General features: G+C 34.7%; 1 protein-coding gene across 1 annotated transcript; it reads right to left on the bottom strand.

The window, feature by feature from the left end:
* Positions 1-1,057: 1,057 nt before the first annotated feature.
* LOC107180252 (uncharacterized LOC102725191 homolog) lies at positions 1,058-16,628 on the bottom strand. Its single transcript, XM_015540629.1, has 6 exons — positions 16,558-16,628; positions 8,761-9,219; positions 6,766-6,850; positions 5,195-5,337; positions 4,314-4,393; positions 1,058-1,226 (listed from the first exon to the last, which is right to left on the bottom strand). Exons 1-6 carry the CDS (start codon positions 16,558-16,560, stop codon positions 1,058-1,060), a joined length of 939 nt encoding a protein of 312 aa, XP_015396115.1. The 5' UTR covers positions 16,561-16,628.
* Positions 16,629-19,022: the final 2,394 nt, after the last annotated feature.

Below are 19,022 nucleotides of genomic sequence, written 5' to 3'. Positions count from 1 at the left end.
TTCTTTCCCACAGAACTTTTAAACAAAATTTTAGAAAATGATTTTAATATGTTAAAAGAAAGTCTCCCCCCCCCAGAACTATAAATTCCCCAAGCCTGATGATCTTCAAGAAGGACATGTTTTTTTCTCATTTGGAAATAAACTTCAAATATATATTGAAAACACTGAAAAATAAAGATTCAGATTGTCATTCAATATGCCATAAATATGCAAAGTAAATTTTTATTGTGTTAGCCCATGCTACTTTGTAAAAATGAACACAAAGTTTCTATGTATAATTCTTGAGTTTTTGTGTTTTTTTTTAAGAAATAATTGCCATTACAGGCCATCTGGCATCTCAAAATTTCTGAAAATAAAATGTATTTCTGGAAACAATTTAAACTTTAGAAAAAAAATACCATAGCACAAATTTATCTTCAATTTTTTTCTTTGGGTAATATCCCACTAGAAAAGTACCCAATTTATGTGAACTATTTCAATTCTTGTTGCTACATTTTCCCTATTTTTTTAGGTTAAAAATTTTTACCTTTAACCAACTGTATCCCCCCAAAAGATATAATATTCATCTTTTAAGAAAATACATGCTATGTATAGGGAATTCTTATTACTGTGAAGGATGCAAATAAAATTTACAATGTCTGCCTTAGAGAAGCTTGGTGGTCAAATTTAGTAGGGATTATTCTTATTTACCTGTCTCTTCTTAGCTTAACCCAAGACTAGAGCATCTCATTAACTCTGGGTATTAACAGAAGATCTAAGTTTTACCAACCTTTCACTCATAGGTGCAAGATCTTACCTTCACAAATCACAAGTCTGATAACAGTATTCTTATCTATGTTGCAACAAAGCAATTTCGAGTTAAGCAACTTCAGTTTGAAAAACTTGTAGATTTAGAACTTTCTTATGACTTTGGGAGAGTGCCTATTTCTGTAGAATCCAGCATGATATCAAAATCCATTGATGGTCTCAAAAGGAAATTCACAGAAGGTGAATCTCCCTCATTCAGGAGAGATTTCAGGAAGCTCTAATGTGAGACCAGAATTTCCTGAATCAGCTTCTATAAATGGGTGAAGTTTACCAGGTATGACACTCCCAGGACCAGAAACTTGACCGCAAATGCCGTGCATGGTGTGTTCAGTCCTCTTGTCTTATTATAAAGCCATTCATCTGAAACCAAGCTCGGAACAGCATGATAACAATAGGAATCTTTGAGCATGATCACAACTCTGATCAGGAATGAGAACTACACCACGTTGGTCATATAAGTTTATTTTTGGTTATTTATCAGAAAGTATGCGTATGCCACTGTGATCTGGAACTCATTGTGTTTTAGAGCATCATGGTGAATAAGTGCTGCGAATATTCCATTCCTAATGAGGACTTTGGTTTCCTAGTTCACAAAATTAGAATGATAATGAGGACGATAAAGATACCTAAGTAATCACCATGTGCTCTGGAGGGAACTGAGTGCTGTGCCTATGAAAGTGATTGCACATTGCTGAGTTTGATTTGTAAAAGACGACTAAACAATGCAAAAGTCAGGGACTCCTAAATACACCATGTATCACAGTTAAATATCTCCCTTCCATCAGCAGCTTTAGGGTGAAACTGAGGGGCGTTAGAATGAACAATTTTATCTCCAATTTCCGGTAATCTGTATCAATGCTTCACAATGAACCTCAACCACTGTCTTCCCCACCCCCTTTTTTTGGTCCTGTTTAACATATCACTTATTTTCCCAAAATTTATTTTAGAAGCATTATTTTTTTCCTTTCACATTTGGATCTATAATCCATATGAATTGATTTCTTTATGCATGGTATGAGGTAAGAAATCATATATACCTTTTTTTAATGTTTAGTTATTTATTTTGAGAGAGAGAGAGAGCAGGGAAGGGGCAAAGAGAGAGAATCCCAAGCAGACTCTGTGCTATCAGCACAGAGCCTGATGTGGGGCTCAGTTACACAAACTGTGAAATCGTGACCTGAGCTGAAATCAAGAGCCAGACACTTAACCAACTGGGCCACCCAGGTACTGCAGGAATCGCATATACCTTTTATTATAGCCTGAGCTTTTTCATGGCTTAATGTGAGCTGGAATTACAGAAAACACATTCCTGGTACAAATAAAATGATTGAAAATCTATAGGATCTGCCAAAGATGTTCTCAAGCTGAAGACATAAAGACCCAACACAGCACATTTGAAAGTCATGTTTGAGAAAAATAAAGTCATTTGTTTGAACCCTCACAGGGTTCAATATGCTAAGTATATCAAGAAAAAAAAATAAGAGGGGACTATAATTTCAGATTATTATTTTCTTTAATTTTGAGAAACCTGTGGGATATCGAGGTAGATTTGCTCTTCAAGTTAAGAGAAGATGCTTCCCAGTGGCAGCTAGGAAGGGTGAAATTCTTGTGAAGAATGAAGCCACTTAGTTTATAATGATGCAGTTAGCAGGAGTCTATGATTTTCTGAAACTGATTTAAGTAACTTGGTGATGGACTGCCCTGTCATTTCCTTTGTAAGTGGAGCCTGTATTTGACTAAGACAGCAGTTAGCATGGGGCCCCTAATTACTAAGCTCAAGTAAAAAATCATCTATAGAGGAGAAGACCCTGCTATTGCTATGGTGGTCTACACTCATGCACAGCAGGATCTTTGCAATTTGAAACAACCACTTTGTAAACTTTGTAAGAATAAGTCCACATCCTACATCATTCGTGGAGTGATCTCATATCTACCACGTGCAAACATAAAATAAAGTCTTGTCCATTTGAACACACTTTTCTGGACACTGATCTCTTTATATATTCATCTGTAATCTGTTCCTCTTAGAGATAGCTGTCTGCTGACTGTTCATTCTCTGGGTTCCTTGCGTATACATAAGACCATAGGTTTATCTTACTAAAGAGCCTTTCTCTCTCTCTCTCTCTCCTTCCCACCCACAACTCTCTTTTCCTCTCTTAATTTTCAGTCAACTCTTGACTAGTTCCTGGAAACTTGTTTTACACAGGCAAGATGCATAGTTTTTTTAATTTTTATTAATCAAATGCTTAACATAGTAATCACTCAGTGTCATTGCCATGTTCCATGTGTTTTACAAAGTTTTGACTTTTCAACAACTTTATGAAATTTGTGCTTTTAGTATTTTCATTTTACAGATGAGAAAACTGAGACATAGACAATTAAGTAATTTTTCTATGGTTGTGCAAAGCCCTATCTCTATATTATCATTAACAATAATAATCAATAATAAGTGAATCCAAAAGATATGAGGGTCTTTACCAGTAGTTTATATATACTATTTCACTTAATTCTCCTAAAACCTAAGAAAGATTGATTCAGAAAACTTAAGCAAATCATCCAAGATTATATTTATAGGTGATTTGGTTAGAATTTGAGTCCATTTTTTACTAAATCTCAAACCCAAACTCTATTCAGTCTATTAATCTGCCCTCCCACCTCTTTCCCATAGATGATATTTACAAGCTAATAAAGAGAGGTAAGGGAAGCTATAATGAGTCAGCTATAAGGTGACCACCCCCTTGTCTGCATCTGGGACAGCATATATTATTCAAATTTTACAGGTGAAGAACTGAGGTTGAGTGTGGTTGCATAATCGGTCCAAGATCATGTAGCCAGGCTGGGATTCAAAGCCAGGCTTTCTGCCTTCTAAGATCATTACACTACTGCCTTAGGGTGTCATGATTTAGGTGCCCCCAGAAGCAGACGCTTAGCCAAAACTCTGGTCCTACCAGAGGTGGTCTCCAGATGAAGGTAAAATGGTGGCAAGGTAAGCACGTGGGTCAGTGAGATAGGAAGGAAGCCAACAGAGTGAAGTAGCTACGGAACAACTGGAGGTTAGCCCCCTGGAGGACGCTGGGGAGCAGCATAAAACAATCGCCTCCATTATTACCTGAGGGCTGCAGCTGGGAGATATTAACCCCCAGCACTTCTGACGGCAGCCAGGGAGAGAGAGCCTTGGGCAAGGAGGTGCAGATACTAACTATTGGCATGTTGGCAGAAATGATCTAGAATAAGAAAGCCTGAAGGGATATGGACAGACACAGTCACTGACAGTTTTCCAGGATTTCACTGAACCTAGGAGAAATAATAATTCATCTTGGATCAAGGAATTGGATTCTTTCAGACTCCACTTAAAATGGTTTAAGCATCATGCAAATATTTCATTTATAGTTCTTGTGATAGAGCTTCTATGGGATAAAGAACGTATTATTGAAAGGATCATTTGAGCAGCAACTCTAACAAGTTAATGTAAGTGTTCAACAACAAAGCTTGAAGTGTTTGCCCACCTGTTCTTGCATGTTTGGGTAAACTTCTCTTCCACACGATCCATAAATGCACTGTACACATCTCGTTGCCTTCTGTGTCTCTTAAGGAAGATTACACAAAGGAAGTTAGTGAAAACAAACATTTACTGACTTTAATTGTTTATCTTTTTAAAATTGCTATGAAATGATCTTTGCTTTAAAAGCTTGCTCTGTGTGCCACATGCACATCTTGCTGTTCTTGGATGTACAGGGATACAAAGCAGCCTTACTTGTCCAGGGTGGAATTTGAGTCCCGGTAAACGTTTGTTTTCTCAATATCTTGCAATGAGTGTATGACAAAGTCTTCTTGTCAGGCCTTCTTACTTGAGTGCAATTCACTCAATGGGTTGCTCCAAATGAGGTGGGAGTAAACTTGGGGAAAATTCTTCACAATGTGCAGGCCTCAATCCACCCTACCAACTATCTTTGTACTAAGAAAAGAAATCCAAAATTCTAGATATTTCCCTGTTTGCTTTTTAAGAAAAAGCAGAGATAGTTCTGCTTTACTTTACAAAACAAGAATATCTTTCACTATATACGCTAACAATAAATTAAAAATTCCTACATCAAGGTAATCATTAATAACAGTGTTGGAGACATTTCCCAACAGCTGTAGAGAAAGAGTCATGCTCATGGGGCGCCTGGGTGGCTCAGTCGGTTGAGTGTCTGACTTTGGCTCACGTCATGATCTCATGGCTCCTGAGTTCAAGCCCCACATCGGGCTCTGTGCTGACAGCTCAGAGCCTGGAGCCTGCTTCGGATTCTGTGTCTCCCTCTCTCTCTGACCCTCCCCCATTCATGCTCTGCCTCTCTCTGTCTCAAAAATAAATAAACATTAAAAAAAAAAAAAGAGTCGTGCTCACCGTGTATGAAGCTGATTGAATGGGCCATGGGGCTTTTGGTAAAATTAGCTGTGGGTCCCAGGTGCATTCATGAGGCTTGTAAGTGATAAATCTTTCTATATTGTTCTTCTGTTTATCATCTTTCAGCGACTGACACCCATGTACTAGAGATATGGAGACAAATGAGAAACATAACAATTACATCGGTCTTTGTTCATATCTCTCAGAATATAGTAGGAAATCAGGGCCTAGGAGCGACAAATTGATGGACAATTTATAATGCAGATCTAAATAAAATGTTGCTTATCTTGCCCACCATTTCTACAGGAATTAATGTTCTTCAAACTCTAATTCTAATCCCACCTTTTATTTCCCTGGAAATCTCTTTTTAAACTTCTCAGTAGTGCTTTGTGATTTGAATGGCATATTTTGCATTCTACCTTAAATTTTACTTACAAATTTCTTGATATCAGAGTCTGGGTCTTATAAAGTTTCCTTGGCATTTTTTTCCATAGTGACTTATATATATAGTAAGAAAAGTTGACGTGTCCCATTTTAATTACACACACAGACAAGACTTTTATCAATATAATCTATGCTAAAACATGTACGTCATTTAGAAATAAATTATCTTAACTTCATAATTGTAAAACTACTTGATTCTAGGGGTGCCTGGGTGGCTCAGTCATTAAGCGTCTGACTTTGGCTCAGGTCATGATCTCACCCTTCATGAGTTCTAGCCCCATGTCGGATTCTGTGCTGACAGCTTGGAGTCTGGAGCCTGCTTCAGATTATGTCTCTCTCTCTCTCTCTCTGTTCCTCCCCTGCTCATGCTCTGTCTCTCTCTCTCAAAAATAAATAAATATTAAACATTTTTTTTAAATACTTGATTCCAATTTTTAAAAGAAGAAGATAAAATTCAACCATTTTCCCATTACTCACAACCACCATTAAGATCATATTGTTTTTTTTAACTGATATATAACTACAGTATGTAAATATAGCATGCATGTATTATCACTCTTGTCCAAATAAGTAACACTGTATAATACAAGTTAACTCTAGACAAGCACTATTCACATGGCACCACAGTAATAAAGTGTGTGTTTGTATGTATTTACCATGTACACGACAACATGTGCTATGTAAACATTATATATGATCGAAATATGTATGATAGATTTATTGCTCACAATAATTCCATGATAGAGATTCAGTTATTGCCATTCCCATTTATAGATGGGTAAACCAATAAATAGACAGTTTAGGTAACTTGGGGATAGTGAAGACAAGATTCAAAGCTATGCAGCTTGCTTCTTGGTCTATACTCCGAAGCACTTACTCTATTGGTTCTCTATACAAAACACTTTGACTTAAAAACTCAATCTTCAACAGCATATTAAAAGTTGTAGATAACAAAGTAAGTGCATTGTTTCCATTAATTAAGTGGGCATTTAAAAAATTGCCGTATTATTAAAGGTGATAGGTTAAAAACACCATTTTAGTGATATGTTTTTACAAGATTTAGTATTAAGATATAACGCAGAAAGTTTGTTTTTTGCTGTGTTCATAACTTCATGATAATGACTTACCTGTACTTAAGTGTCTGGACTTAAATTTTAATCCAAAAGGGTCCCTTTCAAAAGTTGTCACAAAGTTTGGTAAATTATGTTGATACTAGATATGTAAAGAGAAGATTAAACATAAATACTGTTTATTACTAGCATTACATTTGGAATGTGATTTTTACAAGTATTAATTATTTCACTGGTAAAATGCAATTTTGATGATTTTGTTATAGCATTTAAAACTTGTGTATGAACATCTGAAAGAATCATCCCATTCAAGATACTGTATAACCAATTCATTTTATAGTAGAACAGAGTGCTTCAAATATCCTCATGTGAATAAATCATAAATAACATTTTAAACAGCATGAAATTAAAGGAATCGAATCGAAATTTGCACTTAATCTTAAATGCCAATAAGGTTACATGTTTTATTTCTGGAGCTAAGTTTATTTCAAGGACGTAATATTTAGCAAAGCTAAAAGAATTTGCTGAGACTGGAATAGAGTAATTACTGGTTGTTTTCAGCAAACTATACCACAAAGTACTTTTTAAAGACGGTTTAAATGAACTAATATGACCTGAAATAGCATCTGTATACTTCCAGAAGCTAAAATTAAATAAAATACCACAAACGTCTCTGTTTGAAAGCTGAATCATTGTGGCATGAAAAGATGAGATCAAGCAGAAGTTAGAGTCATCCTAGTGAGTGACTCTAGGTTCTGCCCCGGGCAAATAGGAAAATATTCAAAGTCTCAGCAGAAATCCTGATACAAGATTTTCACTCTTCAGTCAAATACAATTGAAGCACTGTTAGTTTAAAAAACATTACACTGACATCTGGTGGTTGCACAGTTTATATTGCACTGTCTCCAATTCACTTTTTCATAAAAACAAATTAATTCAGCGAAAATTAGAATGTCTCCCATTCCTTGAACTTTACTTATTCATGTCTTATAATTGCAACCGTAACTAGTAAAATTTTTGAATAAAGCAATGACATTTGCGATTTAACTGACTTCCTCTCATTTCCAAAAGTAATATACTCCATTTACTGCAAATAGAAAGATTTACATGCTTTAAATGAGTAAAGAATGTTATAGATCAAGGCTTCTTGAATCTTCTAGCTTTTATCCTAAGAGCTCCTAACAGTTAACATTCATTGAATGCCTCAACAGACCTCAAAGACCCTGTTGTAAGCACTTTATGTATAATTGTCTCTTTCATTACTTAAAAGAGCCATATAATATGAAGTATTGTTATCCCATGTTATAAATAAGAGGCTTAATAACTTGTCCAAAATTATTAGAAAGTTAGAGAGCAAGGATAGATAAACTGATCCCAGAGGGCAAGTTATATTTTCTCATATTTTCCACTGGAATAAATTTATTCTTTTTTGTAGCTATTTTTCTTGTTTATCAGTCCTATTGCTTCTTTCATTACTAAGCAAGAGTCATATTTATGTGTTAAATTATAGACCTAAGGATAAAATATATTCATATTCTAGAGGAACAACATTTTGAATCATTTGAATCTCCTTAAATATATGTTCCCCGCCATCATTTTAATTATGAATCTAATTCTTGCCCACATATTATTTAGATTATTAACCACTGGAAAGATTAATGAAAGTAATATAATACCGCCTTTGTCAATTTTTATTTGTTCATCCATTCATTCCATGAATTGATTCTATTACTTCTAGATTGTAAACTGGCAATTGAGATCTGTTCGCTAATCACATCTAAGCCCGAACTATTCTCAAAACTAAGAAAGGCCATCTACCTGATAGATAAAACCACAACAGAAACATTAACCAGGGTCCTACCTCTCTCTTCTGTCACTTATTGCTGAATTTGAACTGTATTGTTTCTTGGGCAATCAAGATGCAGACTTACACATATTATATGTACATACCTTTTTGCTCATGTAATACTAGTCATAATTAAGAAATGAGTAAAAAATAATATGTATTTCTCCTTATCTGTTTTGTTTTCTTGATTCAAATGCTTTTTGTACCTGTCGAAAGTCGTGTGGTTTTGGATTGAAGTATACACCAATTGGATACTTTCCACTCTTCACAAACATTAACTTCACTTCATTTGAATCCATATGTGGGAATGTAGTTATAAACTCTGGAGATATGGGCTTCTTGGGATGATTCCTTATGCTGGGCAGGTGAAGCATTGTTTCTGGGAAATTAACTTTTTTTTCCTTCCCTTGTTTTTCCTTAATAATCCTTGATGGTTTTTCTGGAAATCTCAAAGATGTATACAGTTTGTAACTGAAATCAGGAGGCTTTATTTCCCATATGTTGACTTTCATTTCAGATTGTGGTGGTTGCAGGACTTTTTTTTCCATTTGGAGTTGAGGTCTTGGGTGCGATACTCCAAACTCTTTGTGTGTGACATCTCTGCTTCTGTTGCCTTTCTGGGAGTCAAGGTACATTAGGTGAAGAGTGTTTTCACATGTAGGAATCTGCAACAGACATACTAATGCTGAGGTTTACCACTATAACAATGGGATATTGAATATATTTTCTCCAGGCCAATGTAATTTCTGAAAGATTTATGAAACAAGAAACAAGCTCAGTAATGACGGGTGCATCAAAAAACAAATAATCTAGTGAAGAAATGGGTAAAAGACATGAATAGACACATCTCCAAAGAAGACATCCAGATGGCTAACAGACACATGAAAACATGCTCAATATCACTCATCATCAGGGAAATACAAATCAAAACTACAATGAGATACCACCTCACACCTGTCAGAATGGCTAACATGAACAACTCAGGCAACAACAGATGTTGGCGAGAATGCGGAGAAAGAGGATCTCTTTTGCACTGCTGGTGGGAATGCAAACTGGTGCAACCACTCTGGAAAACAGTATGCAGGTTCCTCAAAAAATTAAAAATAGAACTATGTTACAACCCAGCAATTGAACTACTAGGTATTTATCCAAGGGATACAAGTGTGCTGTTTCGAATGGGCACATGTACCCCAATGTTTATAGCAGTGCTATTGAGAATAGCCAAAGTATGGAAAGAGCCCAAATGTCGCCCATCGATGGATGAATGGATAAAGAAGATGTGGTATACATATACAATGGAGTATTACTCGGCAATCACAAAGAATGAAATCTTGCCATTTGCAACTACATGGATGGAACTGGAGAGTATTATGCTAAACGAAATTAGTCAGAGAAAGACAAATATCATATGACTTCACTCATCTGAGGAATTTAAGATACAAAACACATGAACATAAGGGAAGGGAAGAAAAAATAATATAAAAACAGGGAGGAGGACAAAACATAAGAAACTCTTAAATACAGAAAACAAACAGAGTGTTGCTTGAGGGGTTGTAGGAGGGGGAATGGGCTAAATGGGTAAGGGGCATTAAGGAATTTATTCCTCCAATCATTGTTACACTATATGCTAACTAACTTGGATGTAAATTTAAAAATTAATTACTTAATTAATAAAAAATAAATAAATGATGCGTGCATGTGTTAGAGAGGGGAGGGAAGCATCATGGCTACTGCAAACATCTATTCAACACCCTTGTCCCAGCACTCACTGGGCTAGGGCTAGGAAACCAAAGATAATTAACTTAAAATCAATGTCCTTAAATAAATGAGAGGCTATTTGGAAGAAAGACATGAAAACAAAAAAATAAAACCTATTCATGTGATAGATATTGGAATAGTGCTGTGAGAAGCAAGGAGAATGAAGGGCTAACTCTATCAGGAAAACAGAAGTGACCTCACAGGAAGTCATTTGGACTAATCTTGAAGAATAAGTAAAAATATTCCAGGTTGTGAAGGAAGTAAACAATATTTCATCAAGGCACAGAAGGTAAAATTTGTTGTAAGCTATTTCTGGGATACCTATGACCACCTAAACCTCCGCAAGTGCATTGTAGCTATTGTTACTAGACTCTGGATGGGAATGGTGGATTTGCTTTTGGCTGACCAGGGCAGGGAAAGTATTGGCACATTTCTAGGATTTAATGTGTTTGTCAATATGTTACTGGAAAATGCCAATGAATTTGAAATCTCCTTGGAAACAGGGATACATACCAATTAAATTATATTTGGTTAGGTGGAAATGATATAACAACACTGGTTCTTGGGAATGAGAAAATGAGGTGGTATGAATTTCCTTCTCTTGTGCTACAGTTTATATTGTTTGACAATAACATTAAATAGAGGATCTTTAGAATTCTAAATGCTAATGTGCGGTAAGATAAAGTTGTAAATGAAGAGAAATTAACTTTGAAGATACATTGAACATGTCAACTTTTACAGATTAATAATAAATATTCTGTAAAATAAAATGATGAATTGCTTTTCAAATTCTAACATAAATATTTTTATTTTTTAAAATGACTGGCACATTGAGAGAAAAGCAAGAAGCACAATGTGGCAGGAATTTAGCCTACGTATGTGAGGAGACAGTGGAAAATAGTATGATATAGAAAGCTGGAAAAATCATGTGGGGGGTACCTGGGTGGCTCAGATGGCTAAGCTTTCAACTTTTTTTTTTTTAAGTTTACTTATTGTTGAGACAGAGAGAGAGCATGAACGGGGGAGGGGCAGAGAGAGAGGGAGACACAGAATCAGAAGCAGGCTCCAGGCTCTGAGCCATCAGCCCAGAGCCCGACACGGGGCTCGAACTCACGGACCGCGAGATCGTGACCTGAGCTGAAGTCGGAGGCTTAACCGACTGAGCCACCCAGGCGCCCCTAAGCTTTCAACTTTTGCTTTCAGCTCAAGTGATGATCTCATAGTTCGTGGGTTCCAGCCCCACTTCAGGCTCTGCACTGGCAGCACGGGGTCTGCTTGGGATTCTTTCTCTCCCTCTCTCTGTCTTTTCCCTGCTCTCTCTCTTTCCCTCTCTCTCCTTCAAAATAAATACATAAAAACATGAAAAAGTTTTAAAAAGAAAAATCATTTGAGGTTATTTTAGCAAAGGTCTCTCATGTCACAGTAAGAAATTCGAACATATCAATGGTAATGGAAAATTACTTAATCAGGGTAAGAAATGTAAAAGGAGGAACAGTACATAGAAAAAGATCATCATAATAAATAGATTTAAATAAAATATACATGCATTATATAACAGTAATTATAGACCTGTGGCTAAGTCAACTTATCTGCAATATTGCTATGTAACAAACTATCACAAACTCAGGGACTTAAAGTAAAAAAATCTTTTATTTTTTGCCAGAGGATATGGGAAGAGAGAATTGAGATTGACTTCCAACAGGTACAAGATTTTTTGTGGGGGGAGACGGACATGTTCTGGAATTAGAGAGTAATGATGGTTTCACAAGGTTGTGAATATACTAAAAACCACTAAATTGTACACTTCAGATTGGTAAGTAGTGAATTTTATCTCAATTAGAAAAAGACAAATTTACTATTAAACCAGGTTGAATAAATTTTAATATACACAAAAGAAACTTTTACCAAAAAAAAAAAAAAAAAAAAAAAGACCACAGGTGTTACCTAAGTGAGTCTAGTTAAATTTTGAAAGCAAACTATTTATCTGATAAGGGATTAAAATCCAAAATATGTAAGGAACTCCTACACTTCAATACCAATAAAAACAAATAATCTGATTAAAAATTGAGCTAAATACTTGAAGAGACATTTCTCCAAAGAAGTTATACAAATGGCAAACAGGCACAGAAAAAGATTCTCAATATCATTAATCATTAGGGAAATGCAAGTCAAACCACAGGATAACATCTCACACATGTTAGTATGTCTATAATAACAATTATAAAAAGGCATTAAGTGTGTTGATATGGAGACATTGGAACACGTTTACACTATTGGTGACAATGCAAAATGGTGTGGCCACTATGGAGAACAGTGTGAAGGCTCCTCAAAAAATTCAAAACAGAAATGCCAATGATCCAGTAATGACACTTCTGGGTGTCTACCCAAAAGAATTAAAATCAAGATCTCAAAGAGATATCTGCACTCTCATGTTTATTGCGGTATTATTCACAATAGTTAAGATATGGAAGCAATCCAGAAGTCCACTGATGGATGAATGAATATCTCTATCCATGTGGTTCATACACAAAATGGAATATTATGCAGCTTTAAAAAGATGGCAATACTGCCATACGCAACAACGTGGGTGAACTTGGAGGACGTTATGCTATGTGACATATGCCAGTCACAGAAGGACAAATATCGGATGATTCCATTTGCATGAGAAATCTAAAAAAGTCAAACCAGAAACAGAAAGTAGAGTGGTGATTGCCAGGATCTGAGCGGGTTGGGGGGGGGGGGGTAGGGAGGTGAAATGGAGAAATGCTGTTCAACAGGTATAAAGTTTCAGTTATGCAAGATGAGTAAATTCTGGAGATATAGTGCACAGCATTTTGCCTAGAGTAACAACGCTGTATTATGCACTTAAAAAATTGTTGGGGCACCTGGGTGGCTCAGTCAGTTAAAGCATCAGACTCTTGATTTCGGCTCAGGTCTTAATCTCATAGTTCATGAGTTCGAGCCCTGCGTCGGGCTCTGTGCTGACAGTGCAAAGCCTGCTTGGGATTTTCTCTCTCCCTCTCTCTTCCCCTCTCCTATCACTCTCATTCTTCTTCTCTCTCAAAATAACTAAATACACTTAAAGAAATAAAAAATAAAAAATTGTTAAGATGGTATATCTCATTTTAATTGTTCTTACTACAATCAAAAAATAACTGAACAGAAACAAACAAAAAAAAAAAAAAAGAGGGAGAGAGAATAATGTTCATTACCTGAGTAAGAAAGTTACAAGTTCCCCAAATACTCAAAATATGTTTTGTTCTGTTGGTAAATAATACAGTGAAAATAAAGCAAATTTTATAAATAGGGAGCCTCTTAACATTCTCTATAAAATTATTGTAAAATAAATTAAACTTAAATTATCAAAATACCACATTAATTAACCAAGTATGTGGAAATAAGGATGTAGGAATATTATTCTCTGAGCAATGCCTAAAATATAAAGGGTAGTAAAATTTAAAAAAAACTGTAATATCATGCTTTTGTGTTATACTGTAAACAATAGGAATGTCTGCATAGAATTTTAAAAGATTTGTAAATAAAATACATTTAAAAAGAGGTGGAGGTGAGTTTGAAGGTTGACTGTCCCCGTTCAAGAATCTTTTGGAGAGGAGAGTACTCTGGCCCACACTTGAAATTTTTATTTCTGTTATCACAGCTTTCTATACTTAAGAGATTGATATGCATGATTTCTCATAAGCTGGGCTCTTTAACATAAAAACCACTTAATTAATTCTCCTTATTCAGATTTTATTTTCACCAAATCACCGTTAGATTGTAGTTTGACTTCACATGTACAGTAATCTACTGGAAGATAATGAGCTACAAAGAAAATATGAGTTATTTGGTTTATTTTTCAGGGAGTTTAATCAGCTTACATGTTTGGTGTTTATGTTGGACTCTTCTGAAGTCACTAAAGTTGATGAAAATCAAGTCCTTACCAGTCAAATGGTTGATTTGTTCCAGGTATATAGCTTTTTTTTTTTTAATTACACTCTTGCCTCACTCATGACCCTACAAATTTCTGTAAAAATATATATTTGAACTTCTAAGGAGCACTGAAGCCTATTCTTGGAGAAAATGGTGCATGTAGCTGTCTCTTACAGGGCTCGGAATTCTGGCTGCACAAGGGAACTGATTCATAATCAGGGTTTTGTAACCTGTTGGAATGAAAAGACATTGAGGTTGAGGATGTCAATGAGTGAGATAGGGAATTTATCTCACCAGGACACACAGTTGGAAAGAAATGATGCCAGGACAATCATAAACTGGAAGAATAAAAATAGGTCAAGACCCTGGAAGTCTAATTGATTAAAAAAAAAAAAAGTATCTTGGCAGTAAGAAAGCTCGACAGCCATCAAAATAAGAGGCTGTGGTTGGGGAATGTAGTGCTGATCTAGATCTCTTTTTGACTAGGTAGCTGGGAGTAGACACGCTCATCAGTCACCTTGCTGCTGCTGATAATGTGCCTCTGTCTCTATATGTCTCCGGGCTTCCTGACTACCAGAAAATTGTTATTCATCATATTTTAAATGGTAATAAATTCTGTCCAGTTTTTACCATACTTCATTTTGTCTTGTATTTATTTTTTTAGTATTAAATACTATTCATTTGAATAATATGTATACAACATTAGGCTTTTATAGTACACAATTCATGTATTAGCATGTATCGTTTTAGACCCTAGGTATGCCAGAAGAAGGAAATCATCTGGAGATCTAGTCAAATGATTGAAGCCTGAGATGGTGATATCACATCATCACACTTACTTTAAGTGGAAAAAAAAAAACAACAACTATAACTTAGAGAAATATAAAGTTATGAGATGTGTGGTTGAGGAATTCTGAAAAAATAAACTAGCAATATTCTTATTCAGTCAAATGTTTGATGGTAAATGTTGATATTACAGAATCTATATTTTGGACAAGATGTCTCACTGAAAATAAACGAATAGCTTAATTGAATTTAGTAAGCACAGTTACTGTTCATCTATAAATTATTCTTATCTATGAAGGATCAGTTTAAATGCCATTTCCAATAAAAGCATTCCCAGATCCCCCTATAGGATTCATCCCTCCTTCTGAAGAGCAATGGAGCTTGAAACTGCATTTTTCCTTGTATCTTGTATTAAAATTAATTACTTACAATATCTGCCTCCAGAGGCACCTGGATGGCTCAATTAAGTGTCTGATTCTTAATCTCAGCTCAGGTCATGATCTGACTGTTCTGTTCATGGGGTCGAGTCCTGCTGTCAGTACAGAGCCTGCTTGGGATTCTCTCTCTTCCTCTTTCTCTGTCCCTCTCCCATTCATGCTCGCTCTTGCTCTCTCTTGGTCTCTCTCAAAATAAATAAATAAATAAATAAATAAACCTAAAAAAAGACCCAAAAAACAAAATCTGCCTCAAAATTAGATTATAAAAGTGTTGAGACAAGAATTTCTAGGTTCACAAATCCTACATAGGGTTCAGCACATGTTGAGTTGAGCCATGTGAAATTGCTGTTATTCAACAATTTTTCAATCTTACAAAATGCAAATTTTATGTGGTCCAATGATAAGAAGAATAATAGGTACTCTGTGTTAGTCAAAATCTGAAAATTGTGGATTCCGTTTTGAAAACTGTATCTAAAACCCCGAATATCTAATCATAACTTTTTCCTAATAATGGAAAACTTGTTAATAGTAATGGCAATATAAAATATAAACTTTCATTTAAATTTATCCCTCAAATATTTTCAACTGGAGAGTCACAAAATATTTTTATCTGTTTTTAATGAGCTGCTAATTAAAAAGAAATACATTTCTTTGGTTAGCAAATGTATGGAAATGCAATCTTCTTTTGCTTACATATCTGAATTTAATTTTGTAATATTAAGTATTTGAGGTAATAGATAAATAAATAGATTGATCTAGATATATATCTGACACATAAATGCTGCCAACATACAAAAAAGCATTGTAAAATAGTGTGCTATTAAGAGCACAGGGAACCACAAATTTGTGCATATTTATAAATTCATTAAAAAAATTCAGCACTTTCTTCCTGCTTGGCTTTCTCCTTCTTACTGTATTTTTCATAATTTCTCTTCTACAATGTTATATATAAAGAAATTGTTTCTTTCATAAATAAATTCATCTATCTCATATAAAATACATATATTTCAAAGAGCTAGTCAAATTGACAAACTAGAGTAAAAATAAATACAAAGCAGGAGCATTCATTAGAAAATCAACAACTTCACTCACCATTTGAAACTGAGAGTTTTTTGTAAAAATTTCTAGGGCAGTATGTCTCACAAATCTTTTCTGCAAAGCCAAGCAAGACTAAACAAACATATAGTTTATAAGGGAAACTAGCCCTTGCTTTACAAAAGAACCCGAAGTGTGTTTAAGTTTTAACCATCTGGGTTGCTAAGAAACTGAATTAATTTCCTAAAGGACTCAAGTCAGAGTAGGAAAAAAAAGTGAAAGTGGGACCTCTAATTGTTGTCTAAAACCTAGCAACAAGGCAACAACTCCCTTGCTCTTTTTTGAAAGGCTGGAAAATCAGCATATTTGGAAGCCCAATACTTAGTACATATTGAGAGAAGAGAGAGACAAATTAATTGCACTCCAGTGCAGTTTACTAAATAATAAGTCTTTACAATTCACCTTTTGTTATTTGTTTAGTAATCTGTTTTATAAGTCAACGTGAGTTTGACACTTGATACAAACATGATTTGAGCAGTTGTTTCAACTGTCTTATTAGCTTGGGCTTAAGAAGGTTCCAGTTAATCTCCTCAATGTTCATTTATAAGGCAAAGATTAGAAGTTCTTCCTAACTCATGACCTAACCTACTGATTTCTGTGAAATAATTTATGGAGAAAGCTGTTTTTATTAATCAAATCCTATACTTAATGGTAATAAATGTCCAGGGAAATTTGAAAAAAAAAAATGTTATAGAAAAATTTCAAACATGTACAGAAGTAGACAATTGTGTAATGAATCACCATGGAACCATGAGTCAGCTTTAAAAAGTTTCAATTTATAACCCAAACTGATTCACATATAGCTCCAATATATCTCCTTCCATTCTGCATATTAATTTGATGTATTGCATCATTTTATCAGTGATTACATTGGAATGTTCACTCTAAAAGATAAAAAATGATTTTATTTTTAAAGCGTAAGCCCAGCACCACTACAATATCCAAAAATATGAATAGCAATTCACTGATATTGAGTATCTAGGCAAAATTCAAGTTTCCAATTAGCTTATAATTTTATTTTTACTTTTTTTTAAATTTGTTTGCTTGATTTGGACTAGATATATACTCTCATTTAGTTTGAAATTCCCTATGATCTGAGTGTTAACTTCTCTTTCCTTCATATTTTTCTAATAGGATGTTAAATTTCCTGACCAATCACTCCTAATGGCTGGAGTCTTTTGACTATATAAACCATTATTTCATTTATAGTGAAAGTTTGCCACTGGGTGGCAGTGTGTTACTTACAATTTTATCTCCATTTATAACCTAAGCCACAAAGATCGATTTGCCTGTATTGTTTTTCCCAGTGTTCAATTTTACTGTTTTTTTTTTAATTTTTATGAAAATGACAGAATTGAATGTACTAAATTTTCTACAATTTTGGAAATAAAATTAACCTATCTTTATGCTACCTAATTTTCTTTCTCTTTCTTGCATAGAGATGCATGATTCTTTCTCAAAAATATATGTTCAGGTGTGTCTATTTGTGTTTAGTTTACTAATATTAGTTGCCAAAATACATACAGTGTGTCCCCAGGTTTCAAGAAAATAATAATCGGCTAGAAAACATACAACCTATGAGAATACATCACAAAACAAAGTACTAAATGTCAAGAGATCAGTCCTGACAGGTACTCTCATGAAAAATTAATAAGGATAGATCGTGGAAGTTTGAGAACATCTCCAAAGATTTCTTAGAGCAACTAAGATCAATTCTGATCCTTGTCAATAAAAAGGGGAGAAAAGGAAGGTGGTTTGGATGGGCAAACAGCATACAAACTACTAGAATTCTATTTAATGCTTTCATGAGCACCTTTCCAGAATATTCTGAGAGGGAAATATTATCTCATAGTTAAGTGTCTTGAGTTATGTATGGGACCGTCCAAAAATCTATTCTTTGGTAGATAATTTTGAGTTTATAATAAAATTTTACTGCACATGAGTATCTGTGGGCTGTCCGAGAATCTGTTGCTGGGCCTCCATAAATTTAGGGAGGTAACATGTTATGGCAAAGTAAAACCTCCACACTCTCACTTTCATGTTTCCAGGTACCAAGGAATATGCACACTTGTAAAGAAGTTACCAGAATAACATATGTTTATACAAATGAATAAAATTAAAATCCACTGGAATAATAATCTTGTCATATAACTAGTAACTGCAGTTCAAAATACACTATAAATTAAGAAGGAAGTAAAATAGGTTTTAAATTATGCTCAGAATAAGAAAATAAGAATGAGGGAATTTCTTTACTTGGGCAGGAAAAAAATTATCTTAACCGATACCATAAGGGAGCTAAACAGATTAGCTTTTATTTCATCTCCTTTCTTTATCAAAGGGAATAATTTCCACACTGAAAATAACAAACATGAATAGGAGAGAATTACAGCTTGACAGAGATGAAGAGATAATAAAATAACATAGTTATTTACATGAATTCAGGTCCATAAGACTTAAATGCA

Source organism: Panthera tigris, chromosome A2, assembly GCF_018350195.1.
Source record: "Panthera tigris isolate Pti1 chromosome A2, P.tigris_Pti1_mat1.1, whole genome shotgun sequence".
In the NCBI taxonomy this organism is placed as follows: Eukaryota; Metazoa; Chordata; class Mammalia; order Carnivora; family Felidae; genus Panthera; species Panthera tigris.
The sequence above is the reverse complement of the archived record's forward strand: the minus strand, read 5'-3'. Positions and strand labels throughout refer to the sequence as shown.

What these genes read in the sequence shown, in the direction of transcription:
- LOC107180252 (XM_015540629.1), bottom strand. An exon ending in TTCAATCAGCTTCATACACG is followed by an intron (nt 4,394 to 5,194) that starts GTGAGCACGACT and finishes ATCTTCCTTAAG; the next exon opens with AGACACAGAAGGCAACGAGA. An exon ending in ACCCAAACATGCAAGAACAG is followed by an intron (nt 1,227 to 4,313) that starts GTGGGCAAACAC and finishes ATTCCTGATCAG; the next exon opens with AGTTGTGATCATGCTCAAAG.